This window comes from Chiloscyllium plagiosum, chromosome 1 (genome assembly GCF_004010195.1).
Source record: "Chiloscyllium plagiosum isolate BGI_BamShark_2017 chromosome 1, ASM401019v2, whole genome shotgun sequence".
In the NCBI taxonomy this organism is placed as follows: Eukaryota; Metazoa; Chordata; class Chondrichthyes; order Orectolobiformes; family Hemiscylliidae; genus Chiloscyllium; species Chiloscyllium plagiosum.
The window spans coordinates 138486420-138502843 of NC_057710.1; the positions used below are offsets into that span (position 1 = coordinate 138486420).

Consider the following 16424-nt stretch of genomic DNA (forward strand, 5'->3'; position numbering starts at 1 on the left):
AAGTCCGGATCCCATCACCCTGCCAAATTAGTTTAAACCCCCCCGAAGATTGCTAGCAAACCTACCTCCCAGGATATTGGTGCCCTTCTGGTTCAGGTGCAACCTGTCCTGCTTGTACAGGTCCCACCTTCCCCAGAATGCAGTCCAATTGTCCAAATACCTGAAGCCCTCCCTCCTACACCATCCTTGCAGCCACGTGTTCAACTGCAGTCTCTCCCTATTCCTTGCCTCACCGTCACGTGGCCCCGGCAACAACCCAGAGATGACGACTCTGTCCGTCCTAGCTTTTAGCTTCCAGCCTAACTCCCTGAGCTCCTGAATGACCTCTCCACCCCTCTTCCTACCTATGTCGTTGGTGCCAATGTGCACCACGACTTCTGGCTGCACACCCTCCCCCTTAAGGATTCTGAAGACACGGTCCGAGACGTCTCGGACCCTGGCACCCGGAAGGCAACAAACCATCCGAGAATCTCGCCCATGTCCACAGAACTGCCTGTCTGTCCCTCTAACTATAGAGGCTCTTATAACTAGCGCTCTCCTCCTCTCCCCCTTTCCCTTCTGGGCCTCAGAGCCGGATCTCGTGTCCGAGACCCGGTCACTGCAGCTTACCCCTGCTCGGCCGTCCCCACCAACAGTATCCAAAGCGGAAGACTTATTGTTGAGGGGAATGAGCACAGGGGATCCCTGCACTGCCTGCTTCCTCCCCTTCCCACCTCTAACTGTTACCCAGCTACCTCTGTTCTCTGGCATAACTATGTCCCTGTAGCTTCTATCTATCACCCTCTCAGCCTCTCGAATAATCCTCAGTTCATCCAACTCCAGCTCCAGTTCCCTAACGCGGTCTGTGAGGAGGTGGAGCTGGCTGCACTTCCTGCAGGTGAAGTCGGCAGGAGCATCGGTGGTCACCCCTACCTCAAACATCCTGCAGGAGGAACATTCCACTGCCTGCGCTGCCATAACTCTACACAGTCTCCAAAACAAGAACACTAAGTAGCTTACCTGTTCAGCCGACTGAGTCCTTTTTTTTAGGTTAGAGGAGGAGGGAGGGTGGGAGACACTACACGTGTAGTGTCTCGGGTTCCTTTTCCACTCAAACTTCTTACCTTTCCAGAAGCCTCTGTTGACGACTTCCGGGTTCCCGCTCCTAGTTGAAAAAAAAACACAGACTGCGAAAAGAAAAACTTTAATTTAAAATGGTCTCTGCTTACCTTCCGGCTCCCCTCTCTGTGCGCCCGCTGAAGCACCATGTGCTTCCTTTGTTTGTTCTTCTCCCTTTTAAAACTGCTGTTGTTTTGACTTTTTTCCCAAAGTTCCAAAACAATACAACAGCATATAAAACCGTAATTGCTGCTCCTGGAATTTGAGGAAATCACCTCCAACACCTGAAATACCTCAAAAAAGGAGCAGCTCTTACAGCCAGAAACTTTCCCGTCCTCCATCGACATCACTTTCTAGAGGACCAACACTCACTCTACTTATATTCTTCCTTTTTAGATGCCTTTCTCATCTCTTACTCTCTGTGTTTACATTTCCAGCTAACTTCCTCTCATACAGTAAGTTATTTCGCCTGATTATTCCTTGATTTTTTTTTGCCATTCTTTAAATTCTGACCAATTATCTAACTTGCCACTGACCCATGTGCAATTATGTCTTTTCCTTAGTTTGATGTTTTCTTTAACTTCATTAGTTAATCCAGATTATGGGTGCACCCTTTTCTTGATTACAGAACTGTACTTATTCTGACTATTCTGAAATATCCCCATAAATATCTGTCACTGTGTCTCTAATGATTTATTTCCTAACCCGGTATACCAGTTCACTTCAGCTAGTTTAGCTTTCATGTCTACATGATGGCTTTTATTTAAGTTTGAAATACTAGTCTTCTCCAGCCAAAATTGGATGTGAAATTCAATCACGTGATGTTCACTGCTATCTAGGGGTGCCATTACTCTAAGGTCAATAATTAATACTATCTCATTACATAATACCAAGTATAATATAGCCATCTCCCTGGTTGGTTCCATAATATGCTGCTCTGAGAAACTAACTCAAAAGCATCCTGTGAACTCTATTTAGGCTATTGTTGCCAGTCTGATTTTTCCACTTTATATGTTGATTAAAACCATTCAAGGTTATTGGTGTTCCTTGATCACAAGCACTCAATATTTATTATATCCTTCATCTTACATTGTTACTGTGAGGGTACTTACAGACCACAATCCCACTTCTTTCCCTACTATTCCTCATCTGCACCAAACTGGTTGTATATCCTGATCATCTCCAACCATTGCACAAATGCCATCCTTAATTGAAAGTACTACCTGTTCACCTGTACTTCTTTCTTAAGTTTCATGTTCAGGACCAATCCTTGTCTTTCTGTGGCCGCATCTGTTACGGCTGTCAGATTGTATTTATGTACTCTGCTGTTATCAGATTGTTTACTTTGTTTAGAATGCTACATAGATGCTATACACAGAGTCCACAATTTTTTTGCTCGAGGGGAAAAGATGAAGCAGCTGCACAGGAGGGGTGTGCCACCATCAGCTCCAAATGCTCCTCCATAACATCGTAGCACCTTCACACATCTCATTTATCTAGCTCAACAGAAATAATGTAAATCTGTGGCTACCTTCAATGGAATAATGTCTGATTACCTTAAGATCCAAAAATATATGGGAATGTCAGCAGACTTGAAGCCCAATGCACTTACTTCAATGAAGTTGAAGGTCCAAATAAAGAGAATGTAGGTTCAAATATTGAGAAGTTATTAAGCAAAGGCGTCATTTTCTTTTTGTAAAGGAATAAAGGCAAATGAATTAGGAGCATGTTTGGGTCATTGGCAGCTCACACCTGCTCCTCTATTAGGAAAATGATGACTGATTTGATTGCAAACTCAATTCCACATTTCCACCTACCCTTGATAACCTACCACCCTCTTTGTTGCCAACAATCTATTTACTTTTCTCTTAAAAATTTTCAATGACTTTGCTTCCCTTGGCTTTTTCAGAAGACAGTTCACTCATGATCCTTTGAGTGGGAAGTGGTTATCTCGTTTCTGTCTAAAATGGGTGACTCTTAGTTCTAGCATGCCACACAAAAGAGAATGATTCACCAAATCCACTCTGTCAAGACCCCTCAGAAACTTATGTGATTCAGTCAAGTCATCTCACACTCGTGTGAATTGCAGTAGCTACGAGCCTCGCCTGTCCCAAGTTTTGCTCACAAAATAACCTGCCCATTCCTGGTATTAGTCTAGCAAACATTCTCTAAATTGCTTTCTTTACATTTACATCTTTCCTAAAACAAGGAGACCAATATTGTACACAGTACTCCTAATATGACCTCATCAGTATCCTGTGTAACTACCAACTTCTGTCTTCAATTCCCTTTGGAATTGAATTAATTTTAAACACAAAAAATTTGAAGTAAATCCATTAACCAAGAAAGAATTTGCCTTGCCTAGGAAATTCCCTTGGAGAAAGTGAGGACTGCAGATGCTGGAGATGAGAGTTGAAAAGTGTGGTGCTAGAAAAGCGCAGCAGGCCAGGCAGCATCTGAGGAGCAGGAGAATCGACGTTTCGGGCATAAGTCCTTTTTCAGGAAGAAGGACTTATGCCCGAAACGTCGATTCTCCTGCTCCTCGGATGCTGCCTGGCCTGCGGTGCCTTTCCTAGAAAATTCCCTTACCAAATGCTGACTTGTTTAAACAGCAAATAAGCTATCATTGTTTTATAATGTGTCCTGGGTGTCAATATAGGTAAGCTGTCACATTTGGATATTGAGTAATTAACTATTTTTAGCCAACAAAAGAATACATTGCTAATGATAATTCATCGGTCAAAGAGAGAAATTGTGGACTGGTTCTGGTTGTGCTAAATCATGAAAGTGAAACCAGAATTTAAAGATGAAGTGCTATCGTTTTCACTCATGTTTTTAATGTATTTATATGCATATGTAACTAGATTAAGGATTCTGATATACTTTTAACCAGAAATTTAGTTAACTCATCTAATCCTGCTGTTTTGCAGAGTGTGGAGGCTGTGACCTGGAAATAAAAAATGGACAATCCTTGGTGGCTTTGGACAGGCAGTGGCACCTGGGCTGTTTTAAGTGTCACACTTGTGGGAAAGCCCTATCTGCTGAATATATCTGCAAGTAGGTACAATTTGATTTAATGATGTAAGAATGATAAAAACAATTTTAAAAGTCCATTTCTGTTGATGAGGGAAGGGGCAGTGGGGAGTGGAAAACTGGTGGTATCAAAATGACTACTGGCTACACATTACGGCCATCCAGTTTTCTTTTCAATTTCCTTGAGAAGGAAGTTACCAAGATAAGTGACAGGTGATCAATCATTAACATGAGTTTCCAGTTGCTGCCAAAGTTGAAACTTACCTCAAGTTTAAGCTAGATATTATGGATGCTGAAATAAGAACAAAGTGCTGGAGAAATTTACCAGGTATGGCAGGATGTGTGGACAGAGAAAGCATTGATGTTTTGAATCTGATTTAACTCTTCTTCATAACTGACTCTGAAGAACTGAAACCACTTCTGAAGAGTTATGCCAAGTTTGAAATGTTAACACTTTTATTCTTTGCAAATGCCACCAGGCCTCTGAATTTCTCCAGCATTTCCTATTTTCATTTTGGTAAGTTACTTCTGTGTCTTTAGTAACTACAAACTACAGTCTAGATTTAAGCCAGACAGTCTGGACTTTGACAGAGATTGGGCATTTGCATGTGTTTCTTCCAACTTCCTGCTTGTAACCTAATTTAGAGAATGACGAAACCTTGCAGAAACATTGGACAGCAACATAGATATTTTTGGCTACTATTTGTCGTTTTTTCCAGGAGTTTTGAGAGCAATTATCAATGAAAAAGGCCTCCTGTCTGCCAACAACTATAAGATTGGCTCCCAGGTAGCTCAACAGCTTGGGAATGTGAAAAACCAAAGAACTGCAGATGCTGGAAATCCAAAACAACATCAGAAATTTCTGGTAAAACTCATCAGGTCAGGTGGCATCTATGGAGATTAAGTAGATTTAACATTCAGTGACCCTCCTTCAACACAGAGTTTTTCCAGCATTTCTGATTTTTTTTGGGAGTATGAAAGTTTGACAGAAGTAATCAGACCTGCTCAAAGGAAGTATTTCTCATCTGCAGTAAACAAAGTCTCAAGCCTGATGAAAACTAACTTATTTCCTCTCAGGTTAGTGTAAACTGTGACATTTAATACATCAGAGACATTTAGAAATGTGAACCAATCGCCTGTGCCCCTTCCTGCATGCAAGTGAAAGTAACTGGAGAAGGAAGATTGAGAGCAAATCCTATGGATAGGAATGATAGAACCATCTTCTCAGTCTTTCCCTCCACCCACAATATCCATTTCTTTTTGCGTCTTCCTTTCTGCATGTGGGAAAGGCTGATTTGTAAATGGGTTAGAGTTTTATTGAGGAGAGTTATATGTCGATGGTTCATAATTATTTATCAATAATTAGAATCTATTTATTTGTAAAAGAATAGAAATTCTTGTTAAGTTTAAGAATTTGGTCTGTGCTTTCTGTCAAGCTGGGTCTAAAAGACAGGCAAATTGGTGATTTAGTATGCTTTTAATAAATCTTTAACTTCTGTGCTATCTCCAGGAATAGTGGGTTTTTGATTTATAACAAACTGTTCCAGTGAGACATAGCAACTCATGTGTTTGGATGTGTTGCTGTCAGAGAACCAGTGAAGGGTATTTAAACTATTCAAGCAGAGCTGACTGACATTTAAAAATGGTATCAGGATCTGTATGGTTATCAGCTGCTGTTGGGTTTGCTCCAGGCTCCTCATCCCCACTATATGATTGACAGGTCCCACGTCTTCTGTGAGTAATTGCATTTGGACAGTTACCTTCAGCCTGCTGGACAGTACCACATCCGACAGAAGAATCTGTGGTATGTGTACCTTCCATGAAGAAAATTCCCCTTTAAGGACACCATGGGTTATGTGAATACAATTTTGTGACAATTCCTGGCAGTTAGTCTGCTTTTGTCTGCACACATCACACGTAAACCAGCGGATTTGGTACAGTGTGAACAAAAATTGCTGAAGAAACTCAACAGCATCAGGGTTTGGTGTAATGTTTGCTTTATAACTTGTTATTTAAACAGGAAAATAGATTACATGACATGGTTGAAGAGCAGAGGAAAATATCATGCTAATTAAGTTATCGTGCTTGACTTGTTAGAAAGCCAGTTAGTTTACAAGTGAAGCACATGGTTGTTAATTTTAAATACTGTTTAAAAAGTATGTGACAACCCACAATGTCTTTGTCCATCGCAATATTGGAGAGTGTTGAAAACATAACTTTCTGGCAAGCAGACAAATTCCTATTAAGAGGCCAGCTTAATTCACTCCAGAAAGGCAAGGTATCAGAGTGTGTGCTGGATTGATAGCAAGCAAGGCAAGGACAAAGGCATTGCTGGAATATCCACAAAATTCCTAGCTTTAAATTGGGATACAGCAGACCACATAACGGAGTTCAAACCGATTAAACAGCTTTCAAAGCAGTGGTGTTTAGATTTAGGTATGTTTGATGCAGAAAAGGAAGCCATGAAGATTTGTTAGCAATCATGATTAAGGATCAAACCAGACTATATATGTTGAGATAGCCAAAGAACTAAAAGATCCCCAAAAGAAAGAGACCACAACAGAAACCAATTCAGACTGATATTAAACTTCTATATTTGTCTGCTAGAATTCATGTGACTACCCAATGCATGGCTGCATGTGAGCAGATGCAGAGGAAAGGTGGGGGAACTAGCAAGCCCACTTGTTGTTTTGGTGATCACATCCAACTCTGAAAGGTTGGCAGAAAAATATGCTGGACAAATTAAAGGTTTGTAAGTGTCAAAATGCTACTGAAGGTTCGATGTAAGTATAGCCTACAGTGTTGTAGGTTGACAAACCTTATAAGTCCTAAATACAAACTCAGTCCCCAAACACCCAAATATAGCAAGGCTTTGGGGGGGGGGGGGGGGGGGGCGTGTGGCTTTCTGCATGCATCAAGGAAATGCCTTGCTTCTGTTTAAATTTGCAAGATGTAGCGGAAAAGGTCAGTGGCAAATGCAGTGTATTTAAAGCAAAGACTGCTATAGGTACAAAGAGCCATGTACTGAATTAAACTGAATGTGCATGAGGAGTTTCTTCAGTTACAGTTAAGACTGTCTGGTATCCCGCCAGAGGTCTATACGTGAAGTGATCATCAAACCAGAATTTGACAATGTTCACAAGACAAGAGTGGTGAATGCATGTTTTACACTGTCATCACACTGCACAAATGTTTTTAAAATGTTTCAAATCATCTTCCTCAACCAACCATGAAGAGTCATCTTTTTTTCTGAGATTGACACGGGCAAGTACTGATATATTAACGATGTGAATTCTACAAACATGGGAAAGCATGAGGAAACCTATGAATGTGAAGCTTTCAGCTTACAATAGGTTAAACAATTCTATGTGCAGGACCATTGGACTGCAGGCACAGTCAGTTAGGGAGAGGCAATGGCCAAGTGGTATTATCGCTGGATAGTTCATTCAGAAGAGCAACTGGGTTCAAATCCCACCGTGGCAGAGTTCAATAAAAATCTGCAGTTAAGAATCTGATGATGATGATGATGAAGAATCCATTGCTGATTGTCAGAAAAACGCATCTGGTTCACTAATAGCTTTTAGGGAGGGAAACTGCCATCCTTACCCAGCCTGGCCTACATGTGACTACAGACTCACAGAAATGTGGTTGACTGTTAATTGTCAGGATTAGAGTGGTTCTGGAAAAGCACAGCAGGTCAGGCAGCATCCAAAGAGCAGGAAAAGTTGACGTTTTGGGCAAAAACTGATGAAGGGCTTTTGCTCGAAATGTCAATTTTTCCTGCTCCTCCGATGCTACCTGACCTGCTGTGCTTTTCCAGCATTACTGTAATCTTGGCTCTGATCTCCAGCATCTGCAGTACCCACTTCTGACTGTTAATTACCCTAGGGAGGGGCAATAAATGCGGTCCTAACCAGCAACACCCTCATCTTGTGAATGATATTCTATATCATAGTACCAGCAACTGGAGATATGTTAAGTCATAAAATGCTGACTTATTCATTGTCCATGGAATCAGTCAGATATTGGAGACACAACAGGATCTGCAATAGATTATTCAAGAATGCAGAACTGAATATGAAAGCAGAACTGAAAACTCCTCTATCCTTTGTATTAATGGAGCTAAAATCTTAATATAAAGATAAAATTTTGTGACTCCTGGAAATTTGAAACAAACTCAAAGAATGCGGGAGAAACTCAACAGGTTTGGCAGTATCTGTGGAGAATGAAGCAGAGTCATACTGGACTTGAAATATTAATTCTGTCTATGGATATTGCCAGACTTGCTGAGTCTGTCCAGCATTCTCTGTGCTTGTTTGAGCTAAAATCTTAGTTCTCTGCTGTGGAGAGAAAAATGAAAGTTCGATGAGAAAAGGCTATTCCTGAGCATAAATCCAAGCTTGAGTATATTGGGTGATACCAAAATTGGTGGTATAATGGACAATGAAGAAGATTATCTAAGAGTACAATGGGATCTTGATCAACTGGGCCAGAGGGCTAAGGGATGGCAGATGGAGTTTGTGATAGAATCATAGAACTTTTACAGTGTGGAAACAGGCCATTTGATACAACAAGTCCACACCGACCATCTGAAGATTAACCCACCCAGACCTATTCCCCTACCCTATTATCCTACATTTCTCCTGACTAATGCACCTAACCTGCACATCTTTGAGCTGTGAGAGGAAACCCATGCAAACACAGGGAGAATGTGCAAACTCCGCACAGATAAATTAATTCAGTTAAATATGAGATGTTACATTTTGGTAAGATATGCAATTGCAGGATTTGCACAGTTATTGGTAGGACTCTAGGAAATGTTGTTGAACAGAGAGACCTAAGGGTGCAGGTATATAGTTCCTCGAAAGTGTAGTCACAAGTAGACAGCATGGTGAAGTAGGCATTTGACATGCTTACCTTCATCAGTCAGAGCATTGAATACAAGAGTTGAGACATCATGTTACAGCTGTACAGGATATTGGTGTGGCCATGTTTAGAGTACTGCGTACAATTCTGGTTGTCCTCCCGCAGGAAGGATGTTATTAAATGGGAAAGGGTGCAAAAATGATTTACAAAGATATTACTGAGATCGAAGGATTTGAGCTATGAGGATCGGATGGGACAGTGTGGGAGGCTGACATTTATAAAATTATGAGGGGCATAGATAAGATGAATAACCAAGGTCTTTTCCCTAGGGTAGTGAAGTTGAAAACTAGTGGGCATAAGTTTAAGCTGAGGTGGGAAATATTTAAAAGAGACCCGAGGGGCAACATTTTCACAAAGACCGTGGGGCATAAATGGAATGAGCTGCCAGAGGAAGTGAAAGAGGCAGTTACAATTGAAATGTTTAGAAGGCACTTGGACAGGTACATGGATAGGAAAGGCTTAGAGGGATATGGGCCAAATACAGGCAAATGGAACAAGTTCAGTTTAGGAGATTTGCTTGACATGGACGAGTTGTGCCGAAGGGCCTGTTGCCATGCTATATGACTGTATGACTCTACTATCTTCAAGATGATGGCATCTTTATTGGATACCTCTGTTCAGTTCACAAAGATGAATGCAGTGCTGGTAAAGAAAGGAAGGGCACAAGATGAATGATGATCCTGTGTCATCCATCCAATGAAACAATTGCAAATTTAGAGTAAAATTTGGAGCGACTTAACAAATAAGACAGAACAAGCCCAGAATGAGCAGCTACAGCCCAGAAATGTCAGCACGAGGTCGAAGCAATGATAGAGAAGTTGATGATTCTACAGTAAAAGGAGGAAATGCTCAGCATGCGCAAGGAGTTGCACATCATTTGAGAGACAGTGCTTTGAGAAATAAATGATGACAAATAAGTGATGGAATTCAAGCAGGCCATAGAGGAAACCAAACAACAAGCAGCAAGTGGAACAAGTCTGGGCTTCAGATAACATATAAAGAAAAAATTGTGGAGACTAAACAGTTATTAGAGCAGGATATTAAGAAGAAAAATAAACTGGAAAGAAGGCTAAAGCTTTCATAAGATTAGAAGAATCCAGGATTTAAAACCAGAAGCTTCATAATGAGTTGGAAACTGTTAGGAACAAAGCCATGAATGTGAAAAAAATCTGTACCACTTTGAAGAACAAAATCAATCAGTTGTTAATCTGGAACAATGCATGACTGCAATGCATCAGGGTAAGCAAATTCTGGAAACAGCAGCTGCAGTTCATGAAAAGGAAAAAAAAGGCAGAATCTCCAAACTCTCCATTCCAAGATCTGGACGTATCAGTAAAATACCTATACCTTGCTCATGGTCTCAATTGTTATTGTAAATAGTTTTAAAACAAATCTTTCGGAAGGAGGGAAATGTTGTATGTGAGTCTTGCCTTAAAGAGAATTCATCTTTAAATACTCCACATGCTGTGTGTATGGAATGCCCCAACACTCCCTGGCAGTTAGTTTGCTTTGAGACTGCAGGCTGCACACCAGTCCTTTTCCTAACCTGTAATATTTCTTTACTGCTTTAACAGTACAAATCCATAGAATTAATCAGTCACTGAGAAACAATGGATCATTAGATCATTACTTTTGCCATGACACAACTCTTGTTCTTATGATAAAATTACACCCACATTGTATCTAACTTAATATTCAGTGAAGCTAACATAAAGGGGATTTAGAGTAGTGTTTGAATACAGTGTATATTTCATCAAGCTTTAGACTTTTAAACCATAACACCTAAGAAAAAGAAGTAGTCAATGGGAAAATTTAGGAAAGTGTTTTAAAATAGAGGTAATAAAGCACACTTTTCTTATTTCCACATTTATAAGAAGCTGGTAAAGAATAAATTATGCAGAAAGACAATCATTAAAATATGAGAATAACATATATGTTTTATGTTGGTGCTTCATTGCTGTGGGTCAGTGACTTAGAGTCATAGAGATGTACAGCATGGAAACAGACCCTTCAGTCCAACCCGTGCATGCCGACCAGATAGCCAAACCCAATCTAGTTCCACCTGCTAGCACCCAGCCCATACCCCTCCAAACCCTTCCTATTCATATACCCATCCAAATGCCTCTTAAATGTTGCAATTTTACCAGCCTCCACTACTTCCTTTGGCAGCTCATTCCATACACGTACCACTCTGTGTGAAAAAGTTGCCCCTTAGGTCTCTTTTATATCTTTCCCCTCTCACCCTAAACCTATGCCCTTTAGTTCTGGACTCCCTGACTCCAGGAAAAAAGACTTTGCCTATTTACCCTATCCATGGTCCTCATAATTTTGTAAACCTTTATAAGGTCACTCCTCAGCCTCCGATGCTCCAGGGAAAACAGCCCCAGCCTGTTCAGCCTCTCCCTATAGCTCAAATCCTCCAACCTTGGCAACATCCTTATAAATCTTTTCTGAACCCTTTCAAGTTTCACAATGTCTTTCTGATAGGAAGGAGACCAGAATTGCACGCAATATTCCAACAGTAGCCTAACCAATGTCCTGTACAGCTGAAACATGACCTCCCAACTCCTGACGTCAATACTCTGACCAATAAAGGAAAGCATACCAAACGCCTTCATTATCCTATCTACCTACGACTCCATTTTTGAACCTGCACTCCAAAGTCTCTTTGGTCAGCAACACTCCCTAGGACCTTACCATTAAGTGTATAAGTCCTGCTAAGATTTGCTTTCCCAAAATGCAGCACCTCACATTTATCTGAGTTAAACTCCATTTGCCACTTCTCAGCCATTGGCCCATCTGGTCCAGATCCTGTTGTAATCTGAGGTAACCATCTTCGCTGTCCACTACACCTCCAACTTTGGTGTCATCTGCAAACTTACTAACTGTACCTCTTATGCTTGCATCCAAATCATTTATGTAAATGACAAAAAGTAGAGGACACAGCACCTATCCTTGTGACACTCTACTGGTCACAGACCTCCGGTCTGAAAAACAACCCTCCACCACCACCCTCTGTCTTCTATCTTTAAGCCAGTTCTGTATCCAAATGGATAGTTCTCCCTGTGTTCCATGAGATCTGACCTTGCTCACCAACCTCCCATGGGGAATCTTGTCGAACGCCTTACTGAAGTCCATATAGATCACACCTACTGCTCTGCCTTCATTAATCCTCTTTGTTACTTCAAAAAACTCAATCAAGTTTTTAGAGTAGAGTACATTACAGTGTGGAAACAGGCCCTTCGGCCCAACAAGACCACGCCGAAGCGCAACCCACCCATACCCCTACATTTACCCCTTACCTAACACTACAGGCAATTTAGCATGGCCAATTCACCTAACCTGCACATCTTTGGACTGTGGGAGGAAACCGGAGCACCCGGAGGAAACCCACGCAGACACGGGGGGGAACATTCAAACTCCACACAGTCAGTTGCCTGAGGCGGGAATTGAACCCGGGTCTCTGGCGCTGTGAGGCAGCAGTGCTAACCACTGTGCCACCGTGCCACCCACTAAGTTTGTGAGACATGATTTCCCATGCACAAAGCCATGTTGCCTATCCCTAATCAGTCCTTGCCTTTCCAAATATACTTACATCCTGTCCCTCAGGATTCTCTCCAACAACTTGCCCACCACCGAGGTCAGGCTCACTGGTCTATAGTTCCCTGGCTTGTCCTTACCACCCTCCTTAAACAGTGGCACTACATTTGCCAACTTTCAGTCTTCCGCCACCTCACCTGTGATTATTACTGATACAATTGATTGAATTTTAAGAATAAACAATTAATTTGCTTTAATTTGGGAATAGGTAAAGTTGGAATCCAATGCATTGAAGAAATGAGTTAAGGAATAAACTACAGTAATGGGAAGGAAACACCTACACTGGGTGGTATAGTGGCTCAGTGGTTAACACTGCTGCCTCACAGCGCCAGGGACCCAGGTTTGATTCTACCCTTGGGCGGGTATTGTGTGGAGTTTGTACATTCTCCCCCTGTCTGTGTCGTTTTCCTTTGGGTGCTTTTTGCCTTCTGATTTCCCTCTTAAGTAAACTCCTACTGCCTTTATACCCTTCTAAGGATTCACTCGATCTATCCTGTCTATACCTGATATATGCTTCCTTCTTTTTCTTAACCAAACCCTCAATTTCTTTTATCATCCAGCATCTCCTATACCTACCAGCCTTTCCTTTCACCCCCACAGGAATATAATTTCTCTGGATTCTCGTTATCTCATGTCTGCAGGCTTCCCATTTTCCTGCCGGCCCTTTACCTGCGAACATCTGCCCCCAATCAGCTTTCGAAAGTTCTTGCCTAATACCGTCAAAATTGGCCTTTCTCCAATTTAGAACTTCAAATTTAGAACCCCAAAGTGCTCCCCCACTAACACCTCAATCACCTGCCCTGTCTTATTTCCCAAGAGTAGGTCAAGTTTTGCACCTTCTCTAGCAGTTACCTCCACATACTGAATCAGAAAATTGCAGTGAATCACTTTGGAACAAAATTATGCTGGGATAACATTAAACGTTGGTGGGGATCTCTGTATCAGTGGAAAAGCAGGTTGCATTTTGCTATCAGATTCCCACTCCTTACATTGCCTCAGTGTCATTTTAACTTTTAATAAAGTTACAGAGCACTATATTCAAATACTGTGCATTGTGCTCAGCAACTTTCCAGTATTTGTATTGTATAAATGATTGATGACTAAATTGTGCAGTTGAATTAGTTATGAGTCTTAATTAGCTGGCTGGGAATTGAACCTGAAATGTCTGTTCTGCTGAAGCTTTTGTGTCTCTCACAGAAGCGTGTTTGGATTACTATTTGTGACAAAAGTCAAGTGACAGGCTGATTATTTTGCAATTTACATTTTGTTTATTTGATGAATTTTCTTGGATAGTCAATAAAGTGTCCTCTTTTGCAGAGTGGACAGGAAATTAATTAGAAACGCAGTGACCACCACATGCGGAAAGGTTGATGAGACATTATCAGTGCTAAAGGAAATGATAGGTTATGATCTAATTTGAATACTTCCCTGAGATAATGCTCAAAGTGACAGTTCTTTCAAGAGTGAGCAAGTGAGTGTGAGAGAGAGTAAACTAATACGTGGGATAGAAGTTTCTCTCCCCCCACCCCAAGCCAACCCCAATTTTAAACTCGGGATTGCAGCGACTTTCAATCCTTCAGACAGAGTTGCAGAAACACTGCTTTAAATCTTTAAACTTTCCAAGTTTAGCAACTGAGCATAGTTCAGCTTGTAAGTATTATTAAGGTAGGCATTATTGCTGTCTTCATTTTTAGAACATGAACAGATTTTTGATATTTAAGTATATATGTGTACAATAATCTTTCATCAGAACGTTGCAACTGCATGTGTAAATACTGTGGTCTTCTACCCATCAGAAGCTTCCCTCCCCCAACCTCTGCCAAATGTGAAAGAAAACAAATTGAGCCATGCAAAACATAATCCTTAGATTCAGCTATTGGCTGAAAGTAAAGACAGCAATTCATCATGTTTTTATCTGAATTATTTGCTGTTCCCTTTCCCATGAAATGCTTATAGATTTTATGCCATTTTTGAGCAAGTAAGTTGAAGATAGTTTTATGTTTAACAAGAGATTTCTGTTAAAATTAAGCAGTATCACTTAGTATATCTTAAACCAAATATAAAATCTGTAAAATCTTTGACCATCTTGAAGAGACAAGACGGTTGTCTTGGAAAGCATTCCAGGTCTGCAACTCCACGTAAGGGACGAAACAACTAAATTCATCATGGTTGTGAACATTTAAACTATAGTCATTTAGCTCTTCATCCTATTCCGACAAATCCTGACGAACCTATCCCAAAGTCACTGCATCAGAAGTCAGATCAGTTTTCCTTCATGTGAATCCAAGGAAAGCAATGGGACCAGACGGAGTACCAGGCTGTGCACTCAAAGCATGCGCAGATCAACTGGCAGAGGTCTTCTCTGACATATTCAACCTCTCCCTGCAGTAGGCCACTGACCCTGCCTGTTTCAAGAGGGACAACATCATTCCTGTGCCTAAGAAGGCTAATGCAACATGTCTCAATTACTACTGCCCAGTGGCCCTAACCTCGGTGATCATGAAGTGTTTTAAAAGGCTGATGATGGCATTAATCAACTCCAGCCTCCCCACAACTCTTGACCCACTCCAATTTGCCTATCGGACCAACAGATCCATGTCAGATGTCATATCACTTGCCCTTCACTCCTCCCTAGAACAACTTGACACTAAGAACAGCTAAGTAAAGAATCTTACTCATTGACTACAGTTCAGCCTTCAACACTATTGGCCCTGTGAAACTGATTACTAAACTTAATGACCTCTGACTAAGCCCCACTCTCTGCAACTGGGTCCTCAGTTTCCTGACCCACAGGCAACAATCAGTGAAGATTGGGGACAACATTTCATCCTCACTAATGCTTGAATCCCCCAGGAGTATGTACTCAGCACCCTACTGTACTCACTGTATACCCATGACTGCATTGCCAAATACCAGCCATTTACAAGTTTGCTGATGACGCCACCATAGTCAGTCGAATCTTGGATGGCGCTGAAATAGACTTCAGACGGGAGGTGGAAGACCTGAAAAAATGGTGCATTGAGAATAACCTAGTTCTGAATGCCAGCAAAACCAAGGAATTCATTATTGACTTTTGGCGGGACGTTACTCATGCCCCCCAACACATTAACAGCACAGAGATGGAATGAGTGGAGAGTGTCAAGCTCCTGGGAGTGATCATCCACAACAAGCTTTCATGGACTCATCATGTGGCCACACTGGTTGCAAAGGCCCAACAACGTCCCTTCTTCCTCAGGCAGCTGAGAAAATGTGGCATGACAACGAATACCCTTGCCATTGAGAGCATTCTGTCTAGATGTATCACTACCTGATATGGCAAATGTACCATTCAAGGTTAGAGACGGTCACAGAGTGTGGTGAACTTGGCCCATACAATCACAAAGGCCAACCTCCCATCTGTCGACTCCATCTATCAGGCCCGCTGTCAAGGAAAGGCTGCCAGCATTCTCAAAGATCCATTCCACCCTGGCAATGCTTTCCTACAACCTGTACCATCAGGAAGAAGGTACAGAAGCCTGAACACACGCACTAGCCCATTTCAAAACAATTTCTACCCTACTGTTGTTAGAATAGTGAATGGACACTCATTCGCCCGTATTTGTGTTTTGTTTTGCTGCTGTATACCTATTATTTACTTATCTATGCTTTTTAACTCTGTGATCTGCCTGTATTGTTCGCAAGACAAGGCTTTTCACTGTGCCTTGGTACACGACAATAAATTCAGTTCAATTTAATTCAATTAATGTACATTTGTGTAATAGTATTCA

The 16424-nt window shown here is 41.4% G+C and overlaps 1 protein-coding gene across 5 annotated transcripts in view; it reads left to right on the forward strand.

The window, feature by feature from the left end:
- ablim2 (actin binding LIM protein family, member 2) overlaps positions 1 to 16424 on the forward strand; it is a 408138-nt gene that overhangs the window by 187023 nt on the left and 204691 nt on the right. For all 5 annotated transcript variants that reach the window (XM_043698339.1, XM_043698331.1, XM_043698357.1 and 2 more), the window contains exon 5: positions 4029 to 4155. In XM_043698339.1, coding sequence (XP_043554274.1) covers positions 4029 to 4155 — 127 coding nt within the window. The remainder of the gene's footprint in view (positions 1 to 4028; positions 4156 to 16424) is intronic.